Source organism: Equus caballus, chromosome 11 (genome assembly GCF_041296265.1).
Source record: "Equus caballus isolate H_3958 breed thoroughbred chromosome 11, TB-T2T, whole genome shotgun sequence".
NCBI lineage: Eukaryota > Metazoa > Chordata > Mammalia > Perissodactyla > Equidae > Equus > Equus caballus.
The window spans coordinates 51848565-51866612 of NC_091694.1; the positions used below are offsets into that span (position 1 = coordinate 51848565).

Consider the following 18048-nt stretch of genomic DNA (forward strand, 5'->3'; position numbering starts at 1 on the left):
GTCCCCAAAGGAGCCCCCTCTCTTACAAGCCTGACCAAGCTGTTCTGGGGGCTGCAGCCACAGTAGACTGAAGCCCACAGACTTTCCCCACCATCCAGACTTTGTAAGCTCTGGACTTCTCACAAGATCCCAGGGAGCGGGGAGGTGCCCCAAGCAAATGACATCGGAATTTGTATTGACCTTGGAAAGTGATAACCTGAAGCTGGATTTTATTTGATTACGCAAAAGAAACAAACAGGATATTTCCTGTGCCTCAAGTGTCTTTGTTGTTCATATATGATATGCATGTCTAACATCATTCTTGACTCAGAACAGGCAATAAATAGATGACATCCATTATTATCCTCCCCTCCATCCAGGCATGTGGGACATTGCTAGCTGGTATCCAGATTACTACTAATATTTAACATTTAAATAGCACTTGAAAGGCATACGCACAGTCTTACATAGGTGTGGCAAGACGAGGTTACATGTTCATCAAACCAATCCATTTTTGTCGCAGGTAGATGGGAAGACTACATTCCCAGACACCCCTGAAGTTCTACAGGAGCCGTGTGACTGAGTTCTGGCCAATGGAATGTGGTGGAAGTGACGTATGTCACTCTCGGGCTTGGCTATACATCTCTGCACTACCCTCCACGCTCTCTCTTCCCACTCAAGGGGCCTGTGGGAGACTTGTGTTGAAGAAGATGGTGCCACGAGAGCGAAGAAGACTCATCCCCAAAAGAATGTATGGAGCCCAGATTGGATGGGGGTGTGAGTGGGAAACAAGGACTTGTGTTCATCCGTTGACATTGGGGCCATTAGTTATAGCAGCTGACATTCTCTGACTGACTCCTGGATATGCAAATTGTTTCGAATATATTATCTCATTGGATTCCGAGCAGAGCCCTGTGAGTTTGTTGGGACAAATACCGTTCTCTCTGTTTCATAGATTCAAGGTCAAGAACCTTTTCCCAGGCGTCATATTGCCCCTCCAACCACAGGAGGTCAGACCCAGAGGGACCTCAGACGCTCTCTTCCCATTTTACAGTTGGGGAAATGAGGCTCAGAGGGGAGAGGCAATTTACACCAGGCCACAGAGCTGTTGGCACAGAGCTTTCTCCTTGTCAAGTGCTGTTCTCTAAAGCTGCACTCTTCAGTGTGACCATTCATCTGCTTACCGGGAAAAGAGAGAAGAGGGTACACCCAGGTGGGCCCATGACTGTATGTCCATCTATGTGTTCCTGGGGTCTGAATGCAGATAAATGCCCCTGATAAAGTTGCTTGTAAAAAGGTTCCCAACTCTCAAACCAGGGTAGGTGTTATTATAGCTAAAGAGATAATAGAGAAGGAAGGACAAGACAGGCTGACAGCGTCCTGACCACGGTAGGACCCCCATAGCTCAGGGCATGCTCCTCAACTTCAGACATTCACATCTGTCCTAGGACCTGGCAATGCCAGGTGTCCATTGCCCTCTCTAGACAGAGTTGAATCTCTCCCCACCCCCTTCTTAGGATATTTGCCTTTCTCCTAGTTTCCGACCTTAGCTGCACATTAGAATCACCTGGAAAGCTTTAAAAAATACCAATGCACATCCCACCCCAAACCAATTAAATCATATCTGTGAGGGTGGGGTCTAATAGTCTTTTTGTTTGTTTGTTTCCTGAGGAAGACTTGCCCTGAGCTAACATCCATTGCCACTCCTCCTCTTTTTTTGCTTGAGGAAGATTAGCCCTGAGCTAACATCTGTGCCACTCTTCCTCCATTTTTTTTTTGGTATGTGAGACACCTCCATGGTGTGGTTGGTGAGTGGAGTAGGTCCATGCCCAGGATACAAACCCACAAACCTGGCCGCCAAAGTGGAGTGTGTGAACTTTAATCACTTGGCCACGGGGCCAGGCCCAATCAATGTCTTTAATAGCTCCCCAGGAGAGTCTACTGTACAGCTGGAGTGAGAATTACTGTCTTAAGTGATAAGCTTGGAGTTCTAGATAATCGATCTGATAGTCAAGGAACGAGTATAGTGACAAGATGCTCCGAGTTCCCAGAGGACAATCATCCCAGAATTAGGGATGAGGTCACAGTGTCAGGATGGCCCCTCCCTGGCAATGCTCCTGGCTGTTATAGTGCTGGGAGGAGATTTAAAAGAATACAATCGGAGAAGGTTAATTTTTGTTGTTGTTCGTTAGCTTGTTTTGCAAAAGGCATAACCTTTGTTCAGAAATGTAACTCTTGGAGACACCAGTGCTCGAACTCTCTGGGGGTCCAGCCGTGACTTGAATAAAATCTTCTAAGATTTTTTCAAGCGGACCATTCCTCGTCTTCTCGGAGTTACCCCATACCCTCTTGTGATGGTTAATTTTATGTGTCAACTTGACTGGGCCAGAGGGCACCCAGATACTTGGTCAGACATTTTTCTGGGTGTGTCTGTAAGGGTATTTAGATGAGTTTAAGATCTAAATTGATAGATGGAGTAAAGCAGGTTGCCCTCCCTAATGTGAGGTGGCCTCATCCAGTTAGTGGAAGGCCTGAAAAGAACAAAAGGCTGACCTTCACCCAAGTAAGAGGGAATTTCTCCTGCTTGAGTGCCTGCCTTCCAGCTGGGACATGGGTTGTTTCCTGCCTTGGACGTGAACTGAAAGATGGGCTCTTCCTCCATCTTGAGCCTGCCAGCCTTCGGACTGGAGCCACACCATCGGCTCTCCTGGGTCTCCAGCTTGCTGACTGCGAATCTTGGAACTTGTCGGTCTCCACAGTCACGTGAGCCAATAATAAATTTCATTCCGTATATGTATGCACATCCTACTGGTTCTGTTTCTCTGGAGAACCCTGACTAAGATGCCCACAGAGGACCGTGGCATCAGGATGGGGAAAGCTGGCGGAATAACCGAACTTAATATCTCCTCAGCCTTCTCCAGCTGAGGGGTGGAGAGTGGGAGGGTGGACATGTCCGCCCAGGTGAAAGGGCTACAGGGAACCTCGTGTCACTTGGTACACACAAAATTATTACCAAAGGGATTGAATTCATAATTCCCAAGGGATGTTTCCCTCAAACTAGGGTGTTGAGGTGAATTGTCCTTTTCCACTCTCTGGATGTCAGCTGTCAGAATCAGCACCCCCTTCCTGGAATGGAAATGCAGAGGCACCAACGAACTCTTTCTGGTCCACTCCCTTTTAAAAAAATCACTATAAAATCACTAACCCAGGTCACATTACCTCGTGCCAGGTAAGCCGTAGTACAACTGAAAGGAAAATGGTTTGTTTACGTGTATTCCAATTCAGACTTGGAGCTCCTGGGGTAGGTGAGTTCTCTACAGGTGAATGTCTTTTGGTACATGTTGTGTTTACTTGTTTCCACTTCAGAGGGTGACCTTTTCCCAACCCTGACCTCTGAGTCAGGGTCCATCCTCCTGGAGCCCTTGGGTCCCCTCACATTGACCACTAGGAGCTCACTCACTGCCCTTCCAACCAGAGATGAGGACTTGTCTGAGAATTCCTTGGTGTGTAGACAGCTCCGTCTCGCCCTCTCGGCTGCTCATTGAAATCATGGGATCTGCACCCAGATGCACCGTTGGCTGGAATAACATTGCTCATGCTTTGCTTCCATCCCATCCCTTATCCTCTCTTACCCCCATACGGAATAAAGGCTCAGATTGTTCTAAAAACGTTTGCAGGAATGGCAAAATAACAATAGCTTTGGTGCCCTTGAAACGTTGCTCTTTTGTATCCCTCAAAATAAATATCTTACTTCTCAGGTGCCCCTCTTCTTAGCTCTAGGATGAGAGGACTCCAAGGGCTGTAGGAAGGTTGGGGAAAGCTCAAAACACTGATAATTTGGGAAGACAGCCAGGACAGGTAGGGTCCTGGTCCTGATGGGAAAACTCCCTTCAGAGCTGAAGCTAGATTTCTGGGTTCAAATGCTGATTTGGCCATACAAGATCTATGTGACTTTGGAAACAACACCTGTCCTCTCTGTGCCTCAGTTTCCCCTTCTGTAAAATGACTGCAATAATAATATTATCTTCTGGGGTTGTTATGAAGACTGAATGAGCTATATTGTCAAGTGCTTTTTTCACTACTTGATTTATTGTAAGTGCTATATAGGCTTTTGTCAAATAAATCCAAGTGTTTGGTAATAAATCTTGGATATTATTGTCATTATTCCCAATGTCCAGCTCAGTGACCTGTAAGCAGCTGGGGCTTACACAAAGGTCTGGTTGTCCATCCCTTGAGATGTTCTCACCTTTGGGCAGCCGAACTGGGGTCTCACAGCCTGGCTGGGTGGAGTTGGCCCTGCCAGTCCTGGGGGCATTCTCACCTGCAAGAGGGGGTTTCCCCACTATGCAGCCAGGTGCGCCAGACCCCTCTCCCCCAACCATACTGACCTGAGCTCTCCATGGGAGCCTGGGGAGTGTGTGAGGAGGATGTGGTTGTCTCAGGCGGCAGAATGGAAAGTAACGTGGTTGTTTTTCTGCACAGAAGTGGTTCTGCAAAATAAGAGGCAGTTAGCATAAGTGGTGGGGAGGTACAGAAAGTACATTTGGGGAGTGAGAGGCTCCTGGGTGACCTCGGCTTCTAGTACGCTGAAGGGAAGCCCAGATTTATTTAAGAAATACTTATATGGTGCTTGCCATGTGCCAGACACTCTTCTAAGCACTTAAAAACTATCAACTCTTTAATATGAATATTAGCCTTATGAGGCAGCTACTATTTTCTTCCCACTCTACAGATGGGGAAACTTACACAGAGAAGTTACAAATCTATTCAAGGTCCAGTAGCTAGTAAGTAAAGGAATGAGTATTTGAACTCAGACCATCTGGGTGTAGAGCTCACACCCTCAACCATGACCCCAGGCTGCCCCACTGTGACCCCAGCAGGAGGGACTCCCGAAGTCTGCTTCCCAGAGCAACAAAGCCCACAACTGAAAAGCAGAGGAATTCTGAACAAATCCAAGAGCTTGCTCTTTGAAGAAAAAAAGAAACATACCTGGGAAAGCTGATCCAGAGAGAGAGAGAAACAGAGATAATCTTGGGAATGACAAATGCTTGTAGCAAAAAGAAAATCTGAACCCTCTATATCATTCATGGTTTTCTAGGAAAATAAAAATGACTTGAAAGGCTATAGAAGAGTTAGAAAAACTGCTCTATTAGAAACCAGGGAGGAAACAGAAAGCTATCAAAGAGCTAGGTCTAAAAAAGGGTGTTGTCTGACTCAGATGGTTCCACTGATAAGTTCTTTCAAACCTGCAGAGTAAAGAAAACTTCTATGTTATTTAACCTGTTCCAAAGCATAGAGAACAAAGGAAAGAGTCTCTGAAGAAGCCAGTTTACCCTTGATACCAAAATCTAATAAAGAGAGTTTTAGAAAAAATAGATGAAGCACTTCACATCCGTTGGGATGGCTATTTTAGAAAGAAAAACAGCAGAAAATAACAATTGTTGGCAAAGATGTAGAGAAACCAGAGCCCTGGTGCGTTGCTGGTTGGAATGCAAAACGGTGCAGCTCCTGTGGGATACAGTCTGGCAATTCCCCAAAAGGGTGAACATGGAATCACCATATGACCCAGTGATTTCACTTCCAGGTAAACACCCAAAAGAATTGAAAATAAGGACTCTAATAGATACTTGCACACCAATGTTGATAACAGCATTATTCAAAATAGCCAAAAGGTAAAAACACTTCAAATGTCCACCAACAGACGAATGGATAAACAAAATGTGGCATATACATACAATGGAAAATTATTCAGCCTTAAAAAGGAATGGAATTCTGATACCTGCTACAACGTTGATGAACCTTGGAAACATCGTGCTAAGTGAAATAAGTCAGACACTAAAGGAGAAATATTATATGATTCCACTTTGATGAGGTAGCTAAAATAGGCAAATTCACAGAGACAGAAAGTGTAGAGAGGTTACTAGAGGCTGGGGAGATGGAGGAATAGGAAGTTATTTTTTAACAGGTAGAGAGTTTCTGTTTGGGACGATGAAAAAGTTCTGAAAACAGATAGGGGTGATGATTGCACAACATTGTGAAAGTACTTAGTGCCACTGAATTTATACTTTTAAATGGTTAAACTAGTCAATTTTATGGTATGTATATTTTACCACAATAAAAAAAAAATAGGTCAGGTTCACCTATAAATATAGACGTACAATAGTAAAATAAATATCAACTAATCGAATTCAATGTGTTAAAATTATAATGTACTGTGAATAGTTTTAGCCTTTTATAATCATAGAAATGAATATTAAAATCTAAGATACCATTGGAAAAGATTAGAAAAGATAATAACATCAACTATTGGTGAGGATATGAGAAAATTTGCTGTCTTACTCAGCTCGTAAGAATGGAAATTGGCATAGCTTTTCTGGAGCACAGTTGGGCAATAAGTATGAAAATTCAAAATGTGCATACTTTTTGTCCAAGTAATTCCACTTTTAGGAATATATCTCAAGGAAATAATTGGACCAGTTAATAAGGAGCGTGTACAACAATGTTCATTGAAACATTGTTTATAATGGAGAAAAACCAGGAGAAACTTAAAGACCCAATTATAGAGTGTCAATTAAATGAATTAGAGTAATCTATGCAGTGGAATACTATGCAGTCACAAAAATGATGGTGTATATCTGATTTACTAAATTGAAAATAAATATTTCAGAAGTATTAATTTTAAACGGTAGGTAACAAAACAGTTAACACATTTCTAACACATTAATTTTAAAAAGGATATTTCTAAATTTGTATGTACACGTTGAAAAAAGTCAGGAAAAACTGAACATCAAAATGTGACACTGGAGGTTCTAGATCTGGTTAAGATGGAATAAGTACTCTCCACTGTAACTCTCTCACTGAATGCAACTAAAAACTCTGGATAGTGTGTAGGCAACAGCTGTCCAAGGATTCTGAGAAGCAAATGATAGCAGGCAGAGTGGGAAAGGAAACCAGAACTTGAAGCAAGAACAATCTGGCAATGAGTTTTCTGCGTTTCCCCCTCTGTTATACCCTGGCCTGGATACAAAGGAAGCCTGAAACTCAGAAGTGCACACAGAGGGCCGACAAAAAGAGCTAGAAGAAAAGCCTTTTTCTGGTCTGAGGAGCAGAAAACGGGCCCCTAAATATTAGCGAGATGGGAGAATTCCTTCTTTCTTTTCACAGGCAATCCTGTGACAGCAGCAGCAGTGACAGCGGCTGTGCAGGTGCCTAAAGCTCTGAGGAGGGGCAATTCTTCTTTCTAACTAGAGGAACTGTGGTCCCAAGGGCATGGGAAGAAGCCTTATTGCTTGTTTCCCTCTATCAGAGGAACAAAACCCAGAAATAACAAACAGAAAATGCCTAAGAAAATAGTAGACCTAAATAAAAACATATCAATAATTACATTAAATGTGAATGGTCTAAACACACCAATTAAAAGACAGATTGTCAGCATAGATTTCTTTTAAAAAAGTAAAACAAACCAACTCTATGCTGTCTACAATAAATTCACTTCAAATTTAATGCCGTAAATAATTTAAAGGAAAAGGACAAAAAAAATACTATGCAAATACTAATTAAAAGAATGCTGAAGTGGCGATATTAATATGAGACAAAGTAGATTTCAGAGTAAGGAAAATTACCAGGAATGAAGAGGGACGTTACATAATGACAAAAGTGTCAATTCATGAAGAAGATATAACAATTGTAGACATGTATGCACCTAACAACAGGGTTTGCAAATATATAAAGGAAAAACTAATAGAACCAAACACGAGTAGACAAATCTGCAATTGTAGCTGTTGATTTTAGCAGTCCTCTCTCAGCAAGTGATAGAACATGCAGGTGGAAAATCAGCAAGGATATATAAAAACTGAATGATGTATCAACTAACTGAATTTAATTGGTGCTTATGTTCATACAAAAATCTGTTCACAGATATGTACAGCAGCTCTATTCATCATGGCCCCAAACTGGAAACAACCCACTGCCTTCAACAAGTGAATGGATAAGCAAACTGTGATACAGCCAAAAATGGAACACTCAGCAATAAAAAGAGACAAACTACTGATATTATAATGACAAGTGTGAATCTCAGAGACATTATGCTGAGTAAAAGAAGCCAGGCTCAAGAGGTTACTGGCTGTGTGCTTCCATTTACATGACATTCTAGAATAGGAAAAACTATAGCGTCAGAATATAGATGAGTGATTGTAAGGGGTTGGGGGTAGGGAGAAGGATTGACTAAAGACGAGCAAGAGGGAAATTTTGGGGGCGATGAAACTGCTCTGGATCTGATAGTGGTGATGGTCACAATAATCTACACATACATTAAAATGTATAGAACTGTATAGCAAAAATAGTCAATTTTACTGTAAAAAAAACCCAAAAACCCACATCTTAATTTCTGGTGACATCAAGTGCTTATATGCTTATATAGTTTTTACCAAATCCTAGAATTTACCAAAAAAAGGAATGCCCTTTGTATCTTCAACATTACAAGAATATTTTAGTATGTTCAGTGGTGCTCTCACAGCTTTATGAAAGCAGACCATTTACAGACAAGACACCAGCACCGGTGAGGAAGACGCCTGGGGAACCGCGGCGGAAGGCGATAGACATTTCAATATACACCCTTTTTTTTTTTTTTTTTTTACCATTTTAATTTTTTTTAACTTGTGCATGTTTTTAGATATCTTAAAAGCAAATAAGCCTCTATATCCAGCTACCAGCTAATAGGAAATACAGAACACGCTGATGCATACTATCAGGATGAAAAATCCAGACTCCGAGAAACTCTACGGAACAAATGCTCTGTTTCCTTTAACAAATAAATTGCCGGGAAGGTGGGGCGGTGGTGGGGAGGACAGACAGGAGGATAAACGGGAGGGGGACCTATAGACTAAAAGGAACTTACAGGACGTTATCAACCAAGTAAATGTGTGAACTTTGGATCCCTGTTCAAAGTATTACAAAAAACTGTTACATTAAAGGCAATCGGGAATTTGAACACTACAGAAGTTTGGGGGGAGGGAGATAAGAGCACTGCAGTTATGTTTAAAAAAAGAGCAGTCTTTTAAAAAAATTAGACTTTAACTTTTGAGATAATCGTAGATTCACATGCAGTTATAAGAAATAAAACAGGGACATCCTTTACCCAGTTCCCCGGATGGTAACATCTTGTGACACCATATCATAAGATACGCAGTATCATAACCAGGATATTGACATTGAAGCAATTTCGTTTAGATTTCCCCGGTTTTACTTGTATTTATTTGTGTGTGTGAGTCTCTTATCTTTTAATGAGACACATTAAACTACAAAAAAAAAAGCGACATCACTTACCCACAGGCAGTGGGGTTACAGGTAATTTTTACTTTAATACATTTCTTGCATTTAATACATCTTCTGATTTCTTAATATTAAGTATGTTTGACTTTATTAAGTGACAGATGGCACACAAAAGAGAGCGATAACATCTAAGTTGTGAAGCATAATAATAAAATGGACACCTGTGAGCCCACCACTCAACTTAAGAACATTGTCATTGCATTGTACTGTTGTTTCACTTAAAATCAGGGGCAGAAAAGGATAAAACTATTAAAAGAATTGCTCTCCTCTCCCTTCTTCGGCTCCCAGGACTGCTGAGCTGCAAGGTGGACTCACGCTGTGCTGTGGGGGTCACCCGCTGGAGTTTGAAGAATTGGGTTTGAGTCTCGGCTCTTCCACCCCCCACCTGTGGGACCCATCGCTGGCCTCTCTGAACCGCAGCCTCTTCCTTTGTGGGATGTGCCCCCAAAGGCGCCAGGTACCACAAGAGACTAGTTCATGGCACCATTTTCATAAAGGGCTGAGTATGGAGATCAGGGACCCAGCTAAAGACAGGACTGTGTCAAACATTCACGCCTATTCCTTCTCTCTGAAAATGCTCCAGTGTGTGTTTTTGTGGGTAAGAGTAGACATCGAAATCTGAATGAACCATGAAAATTTAAACATGAAAATTTGACCCTGAATGAAAGACTGGCTGACCTTGGGGCCTTCCCAGTGTAGGAGGAGGAGCTGGAAAATGGCAACATGGGGTGGTCAGAGCCACAGCACAGGGTGGACAAGCAGTGGGGGCAGGGCAGATCTGGGTCCTGACCCCAAATCCAGCGGTAGGGGGAAGCCAAGAGAAGCTTCCCAAATGGGACCTAGGGAGTCAGGTTCCCAGGTCCTCCTCTATTAGCTGTGTTGTTGTAGAGAATGATCCTAATAAGCTCTGCTCCAACCCCACTGCCTCCATGGGATCCCAGACGCCATAATCTTTCTCAGATTCTGGCAGTGCCCCAATGGATCTACGGCTTTCCCTCTTTCCCCCTACAATTCAGTTCCAGGTTCAAGCCCTCCAATGGCTCCTCTTGGATCTTGTGGTAAACTCCACACTCCTCATCCTGCCTAAATCTCGCCTGGTCTGACCCCTGCCCACCCCTCCAGCTTCATCTCTTCCCGCTCTCCCTGTGGCTCACCAGGATCTCATCTCATGGCTCTTTGTGTTGCTCTCACTTGCCAAGTTCAGTCCTACCTCAGGGCCTTCACACGCCTCTGCCTGGACCACCTTCCCCCCTAGCGGGCTCCTTCTCAACATTCAGGTCTCATTTTAAGTGTCACCACCTTCAAGAGGCCTTTCCTGACCATGCTATCCAACACAGCCCTCCCATTCAAGCACTAGCACACTCTTATTTTCTTCATAGCTTTTATCAGCATCGGAAATTGTCCTGTGTAATGATGAGTTTTCTTGGCTACTGTTTACATGGGAGATCCACATACCCTGGGTCCTGGTGTGTCTTATTCACTGCAGCGCGTCCAGCACCTAGCGCACTGTTGGCACCTAGTAGACAGTGAATAAATATTTTGGAGAAGTATTTGACGAATGAACGAAGGTGAAGTATCTTGCCAAAAGTCACGTGGCCAGAGAATGATGAAACTGGGGCTAGAGCTCAGAAACCTCAACCTGGGGTGTGGGGTTGTGGCCACCTCCCTTGCCCCTTGCACCCCTTCTCCTCCTGCTCCGAACCTCACAGAGCACCGTCTGCCCTAGTAAAATAAAGTGAACGCACAGGCAGACTTCTGTCCAGGTGGGTTCAGCCAGTAATGAACATCAAGCAGCCTCGAAGGAAAAGAAATCACAAAGATGTAGATTAAAAGAGGAGTACATTGGGGCTGGCCCCGTGGCCGAGTGGTTAAGTTCACGCGCTCCGCTCCAGGCGGCCCAGTGTTTAGTTGGTTCGAATCCTGGGCGGGGACATGACACTGCTCATCAGACCACGCTGAGGCAGCATCCCACACACGCCACAACTAGAAGGACCCACAATGAGGAGTATACACTATGTACCAGGGGGCTTTGGGGAGAAAAAGGAAAAAAAAAAAAAAAAAAAAAGAGGAGTGCGTCTCTCAGGGCTTACTGTATAAAGCTAAGGGTGTTCTGGGCTTATTTTTCATTGAAAGTAAAATTCTAAAAAAATTTAGAAACTTCCTCATTCATTCATTCATTCTTCGATTCATTCATTTGCTCACTCATTCATTCATCAATCATTAATTCAGTGCTTAGATATATATTTGCGCAGGCACTGGATGGCTTCATGCTGCCCCCTTGCTCCTCTGCCAGGGACCTTTATAATCTACTTCCTGTCCTTTGGGGCTGCTGACCACACCAGCGTGGGGGAGAGCCCTCAGGGGACACGCTTGCACTGAGACAGGAAATGGAAACAAGTAGAACCTAGGTCATTCTCAAAATGTGTCACCTCTCATTTGCCTTCAGGAATGACATGAATTTCTTAGGAAAACAAAGCTTGCCCGGCTAAGCCCCAAACACGCCTCTGAGGTTGTGCTCGACGGGAGCTGAGTGCACGTACCACACACGAGCACGTGGTGAAGATCTCAGGAGCTGCTGGCAGGTGAAGGGAGCCTCCATCCTACACAGCCGGGGGCCGGGCTGGGGGAAACAAAGCCTGAGGAATGGACTATGAAAAGAGTGTGAAACTTCCATCCACGGACTTGGAACATCCATTCGGGCTGCTCAGAGGCCCTCTGGCTCTCTTCCTCGTTCCTGGCAGTGTTTTGAGCAGCTGAGGTTGCTGAGTAGATCAAAGAGCATCTATAGAACATCATCCATGTGGTAGAAATTGTGCAAGGCCTGAGAGTTTAGACACTGTCTTTGCCCTTACGATCTGGGGGTCTACCAGCCTGTGACTTCTTAATGACCCCAGAGTGGCCCTACTTGCCACACTCCTGGTCCATGTCAGCACACTGGCCCTCTCACGGACCCCGTGCTCACAACACGCTTGACAACACACCCGTTTCACAGATTCACATGGGCGATCTGGAGATGTGCACTGCCTAGTATGTTGCTAAAATTCAATTTTCACCTTAAAAACCACACCTACCGTAAACACCTAAAAGGTACACATGGCTATACAGTGAAAGGCAAGCCATCTCACCCGCCCGCTGGTCCATCAGTTCTCTTCCCCAGAAGAAGCCACAGTTCTAGAAAATTTGAATCTTTGGCCAACATTGAAAAGTCAGGTTTCACATTAAAATCAAGATTCCCAGCTTTTGTTTAAAAGGAATAACTGGAAGGTCTGGCAATAGCGGGCCGACAGTTCCGTGTGGCAGCAACCAGTGGGTCCTGAGCCTCAGCTGCTCCTGTAGGAGGGCCATGTGCCCCCTGGGGCCTTGTGCCCACCCTCCCAACTGTGGCCACCACTGTCAGGTGGCCACCGTGTCATGTACGCTCCCTGCTGGGCTCTTGGAGGCAGACAGGTCGGCAATCCACGAGCCACACTGTAGCTCAAGGCCTGGTTCTCAAAGAGAAGCGCTAAGTGCAGAATGCCTGACGTGAGCTGGGCGTTGGGGTCGCCCCACGGTGCCCAGGTGAGTCATTCGATAAACATTCATGGTGCGTCTCCCTCTACTTCTCCATAACACCCGATATATTGTATCATGACTGTCAGGCCCTCGGGTGAAGACAAGCCAGGGTCACTGCCCCAAGCCATTCTCAGGCTAGAGAATAGAAACAAGTCTGTTGGGCACAGCTGGTATGACAAATGGCACAGGAAACAGAGATTATGTTGATGCTCAGAACACTGGCAAAGGAGACAGCAGTCCCATGGGAAGGGGGGACACAGACACAGGGGCGAGAAGGACATTGTGCTCTGCCACAATCACACGGCAGGCACCTCTGCCACCTGCACAGAGAGGGGATCTGTGACAGATCTGTGGGGATGTGTCTCAGGTCCCATCTTGGACAACCTGGGCTGCAATGTCCGACTGCATCTTTTGTGCCACTGAGCAAGCAAACAGCATGTCAGAGCTCAGCTCACATGCCCCTGCCCTCTCCCAGCTCCCCCAGTCAAACAGCAAGAATGTGACATCACAGGAAAGAAATACACCAGTCTCGGCTGCAAGTGGGGAAGTTCCCAGCAATTGGCGTAGGCAGCATGGAAAGTAGCTGGGGGGCAACTCCCAACAACCTGGGAGGAGCCCCACGGTCACCTCACTGCAGCCTCTCACCCTACACTGCCTGCAGCGTTCGCTCATCATTTCATTTGCTCCATAGCTGTTGAGCTTTACTACATGCTGACACTGTCCTACAGACACAAGGTAGGAAAACTGGGTCTTCGATTGAAGACCTAATAAACGGATTTCATCCACCCACCCATTCACTCATTCATTCAAGGAATATTTATTGAGCCCTTTCTATATATTGGACACCACTCCAGGTCCTGGGGATGCGGCAATAATCTAAAATAGACAAAAACACCTGCTCTCACAAAGGTTGCACTGTAGTGGGTATGTCATGATGGTGAAGGGGCAGACAATAAACTCAGTAATTAAACGGTGTATTAGATGATGATCAGTACCATAAGAATAAGGCTGGGAAGGGGAATGTGGGGGTCCAGGGCGGGGGGGGGGGGTGCCATGTTTAAAAGGGCAATCAGGGAGGTCTCACTGAGGAGGTGACATCTGAGTAGAAACCTGCAGGAAGCATGGGACCAAGCCAGGCGATATCTGCAGGAAACACATTCCCAGCAAAGGCAGCAGTGAGCTGAGCACTGAAGTGGGAGGGGTCTGAGGTTTTCAAGGGACAGTGCAGCTGGGGGGCAATAAGCGAGGGGACAGTAGGAGGGTGTTGGCAGACAGTTCTCCACGGGTTTGTGCCTGCCTTATGAGCTTTTGTTCCAGATCATCTCTTCAAGGTTTGTATGGTGAACGCCTTGGAAGAGAGAGCTGGTGTCTCCCTCCAGGGCAGAGGAGAGACCCACTTGCTCTCCAGTATAAGAGAGACAACGTCTGCTTCCAAGGCAAAGGTGGGCAGCTTGGCTTGCAACCCACTGTGAAAACTGGGGTGCCTAAGCTCAGGGCTCCTTGGCTGTGATGCACAGCGCCCACGTGACTCCGCCTCTGTGCTGCCCCCATGGGACCTGGGGGACAAGGGGAACCAATCAACATGATACTCAGGATGCTTTTGTGCTGTGACTGATGAAGTCCTTTGTCTCTGACTCTAGAGTCTCGTGTCTTCGCCAGTGTCCCTGAAACTGTGGCAGGCTAACTTAGTTACAAGTAGGGTGAAATCTTAGACCCTTCTCAGTTCTTGACAGAGGAACAAGATCAGAGACAAGGAATGAATGGATGAACACACGTGTGAGTGAGTGAATTGGGATTCAGAGGGCATTCCTCCCTAAACACAGAACATTAGCAAGGAGCAGTCTTCAGGGCGGGTGCAAACACACAGCTGGTCACTGCCTTGGGGTAAAATAGGCCCCAGGACTGGCCACAGGACCATGGAGGTGGCTCTAGGGGATGCTGCAGAAAGAAGCCAAAGGGAGCTCATTTGCAGCTGCTGCTACCCATAGTTGGTGCAAGATAAGGGGGAAGATCTCCCTGCCAAAGGAAGGGCTGAGGAAAGGATGTAGAGGAGGCTCTGAAGAGGCCTGGCTCACAGTGTTTCTCAGTGAGAATCCCAGGTTCTGACAATCCCCTGCCCACCCCAGCACCCCAACCCCCCACTGTGGGCTCTGAGGGCAGGCCATTCAGACAGAAGGACGCATCACTGGCACTCCTTATGGTCTCCTCTTCCAGACTCAAACTCAAACCTGGGAAGAAAGACATGGAGTCTCCCAGGACCTCTGCCTCCCTCCTGTCGTCCCAGCCCCACTCTGGTGCAGAGAGAAGGGACCTCCCGACGCTCACCCGCCGCTCTGCTGCTCCCTGCGTTGATCCACTTCGCTCTCGTCCCACTGGTGCTGCCTCAAGGCTGCAGGGTTCAGGGGCAGAGGCTATCTCCAGGACGCTGAGCTTTCCTGCCCGTGGAGACAGGCATTCTTGCCAGACAAGACTGGTTCTTTGGTTTAGAGCATGTGGTCGCTGGACTCACAGGGAGGGGTGAAGGGAGTAGAAAGGCAGAGCTCAGAGTTCCGAGGGGGCCCCTCAACCCTCAACCCACATCCCATGAGGCTCACTTGGGCTTTCCAGGTTCCCGAGGGGCTGGGGAGGTGAGGGCCCTGCTTCCCTGTGGACAGGGCAGGCCTGTTTCCTCAGCTGTGTCTGCCACTGGCTGGGAAGGAAACACCTGGATGCGAGAGAGCCAGTCTGGCAGGGGGAGCATTGTTCCCAGGGGCAGGGGGCCTGGGAGGAATCTGATGGGGCCTGGACGCAGGCTAGGAAGCCCCGGGGACAGATGACAATGATTGCAGCCTGGTCTTCATGTCCCCTGTGTCGGCAAGGAGCCCTCTAGGAGATAAGAGAGGTGAGCAGCAGGCCCTGGAGAGAGGCCGTGTGGCAGTGTGGCTGGGCAGGTAGCATACGGTGCTGCACTGCCTGGGTTCCGAGTCTCTGTTGCTACGGCAACCTGGCCTAGGTTCTTAAACCCTTCTTGCCTCAGTTTCCCCATCTTTGAAGGGGACCAAACAATAGCACCTACCTTCTAGGGTTATTGTGAGGACTAAGTGAAATGATACTCAAAAACCACTTAGAGCTAAACAAAAAAACGGAACAGGCCCACGCCTGTAAGTCTCCCCAGACTCCACGCTCGAGCAGCCAACCGGAGTCGCTCGCTGTCCTTTCCTTTAATCCCGATGTTCACACCCTCTTTTCTGCTCTGTGGGTTTCACGCTTTGTTCCCCTCGCTGGGATACCTGTTGCCTCGTCTCTGCATGCAAACCCTCCCTCTCAAGGCTCAGACGCCACCTTCCATGAAGTCCTCCCTGATTTGCACCCGGAGGTCTCTCTCCGCCTGCACAGGCCACCTTGCCTCGATGCGGGCCCTGGTGCCTTCTACTTTCTATGTTAGTCACTCATAGCCTCAACCCCCACACCAGATGGTCAGCTGCTCGAGGACGGAGACCTCGCCTTGGTCAGACCCTGGTGCCGGCTGCACACGTGGAAGATGCTCGATCCATGCGTGTGGAGAGAACTGGCCTAACCAGCATGAGTGTCACCAAATTCCCCAGAAGAGGGATGGACAGATGATGTCCAAGAAGGGGTGCAGATGGGGACCCAGAAGATTCACTCTGAGTCCTGCACCTTGCTCACCCACACTGCAATTTTGGCAAGTTGCTTCATCTCTGTGGGCCTCAGTCTCCTGAGCTATGAAGTGGGCGTAAAGCACGTATCCAGCCTACCTCCAATTGCTCGTGAGGATCCAGTATTGGCGAGAGTACTCTACAGCACCAGACATGTATAATTAGGCCTATTACTATTGGCATTTACAGGATTTGTAGAAGAAAGGAGAGTCTTCTCACAGAGTCCCATGTCCTTTCTTGTGAAAATGAATTGAGCAACCTTCACTTGCAGAGTGGTCCTAGTAGCTACCGTGTCTGGGTAGCCCTTGTCAGGAAGGCTGGGCCTTGTGTTCGCGAGATCCAGGGGCGTCTCAGCCCCTCACGGGCTCCCCTTCCAGCATCCCTCCTCCCAGCCCCGCCATCTGCTCTGCTCAGATCTGCCTCTCCCCGGTCCCTCCCTGGACACCCTACTCCAGCCAGCACCCACCTTGGCTCAGCTGGGCTCCCTGAGTCCTTCTGCCGATCAGATCCCCTCTGTCCTGCCCAAGGAGGCTGCCAGCCCCTGACGCCTCGGTATCTTGGAGGAGCCCCAACGGGTGTCTTCAGTCTCGCCTGCAGCCTCCAGACCTGCAAAGAGCCCCAGCCTGGCTCTGTCCCCGCCTCTTCCTTCCCCTTCCCATGGCCCTCAGAGCTCCTCCCAGAACACATCCTGCTGTGAGGTCGCTTCTAGAGAAGCGTCTGTGGTCACCCACGGTCCCTGGAGCTTCTGCATTCTGATCCCGTGGGCGGGGGGCACCTCCATAGTGCCCTTCTCTGCTGCTAACTGAGCGGTGTTGCAGGGTGCCCTGACCGCTCTCCCCAGCTCCAGACACACCAACCACCCCCACACCCCGACACTGTCACCAGATGGCCCTCAAGCTCCTCCAACTCGTCACGAACAAACCAAGCTCGCCACTTCCCCCTCTAAACCCACTTCTCTGCTCCTCACCTCAGATGAGAAACCTGGGCATCATCCTTAACACCCCTCTCCCTTACCTGTTACATCTAAATGGCACAAGACCTGTTACTACTTCATGAATTGTCCCCTTCTTCCCATCCCCATGGCTGTCCCTGCTTCATCAGGCCACCGTTGTCTTTCTCCTGAATTACTGCAACAGCCTGACGTCTCCCACCAATCCTGCTTCCACCTCACAGTCAAAGGTCTCTTCCTGTTAGTGAAACACAAATCTGATCACACTGCACCCTGTTACAACCTTCAATGGCTCCCTATTACCTTCTAGAGAACAGCCAAACTCCTTAGCGTGACTTGCAAGGCCCTTGATGTGGTCCTTCCTTAATTCCCAGCCTCAGGCTTTATCCCCTCACTCTGACCCCTCCCAGAAATCCTGAATGATGGCGGTTCCTTAATGATCCAGGCCGCCTCGCATCTCCAGGCCTTCACATGTGTTGTGGGAGTCTTCTCCCAGCCCTCCTCCCGGCTCACTGCTAGTCATCCTTCATTCAGCAGAGAAGAGCGAAAAATGAGCCGGAGAGGCAGGAGCCGTGGAGTGCC

At 47.3% G+C, this 18048-nt stretch overlaps 1 protein-coding gene across 20 annotated transcripts in view; it reads right to left on the minus strand.

Annotated features, from left to right (window-relative positions):
• The window catches only part of PIK3R6 (phosphoinositide-3-kinase regulatory subunit 6), a 53300-nt gene extending 36149 nt beyond the window's left edge, over positions 1-17151 (minus strand). For 5 of the 20 annotated variants that reach the window (XM_070228195.1, XM_070228197.1, XM_023653485.2 and 2 more), the window contains exons 1-2: positions 16984-17148; positions 4368-4469 (exon numbers count right to left, since the gene is read on the minus strand). In XM_070228195.1, the coding sequence (XP_070084296.1) occupies positions 4368-4380 (13 nt within the window). In that variant the 5' untranslated portion in view covers positions 4381-4469; positions 16984-17148. Of the gene's footprint in view, positions 1-4225; positions 4301-4367; positions 4470-15186; positions 15361-16983 lie in introns of all 20 variants that reach the window. The other 15 variants (XM_070228191.1, XM_023653488.2, XM_023653484.2 and 12 more) reach the window with 8 other exon arrangements.
• Between the last annotated feature and the right edge of the window lie 897 nt (positions 17152-18048).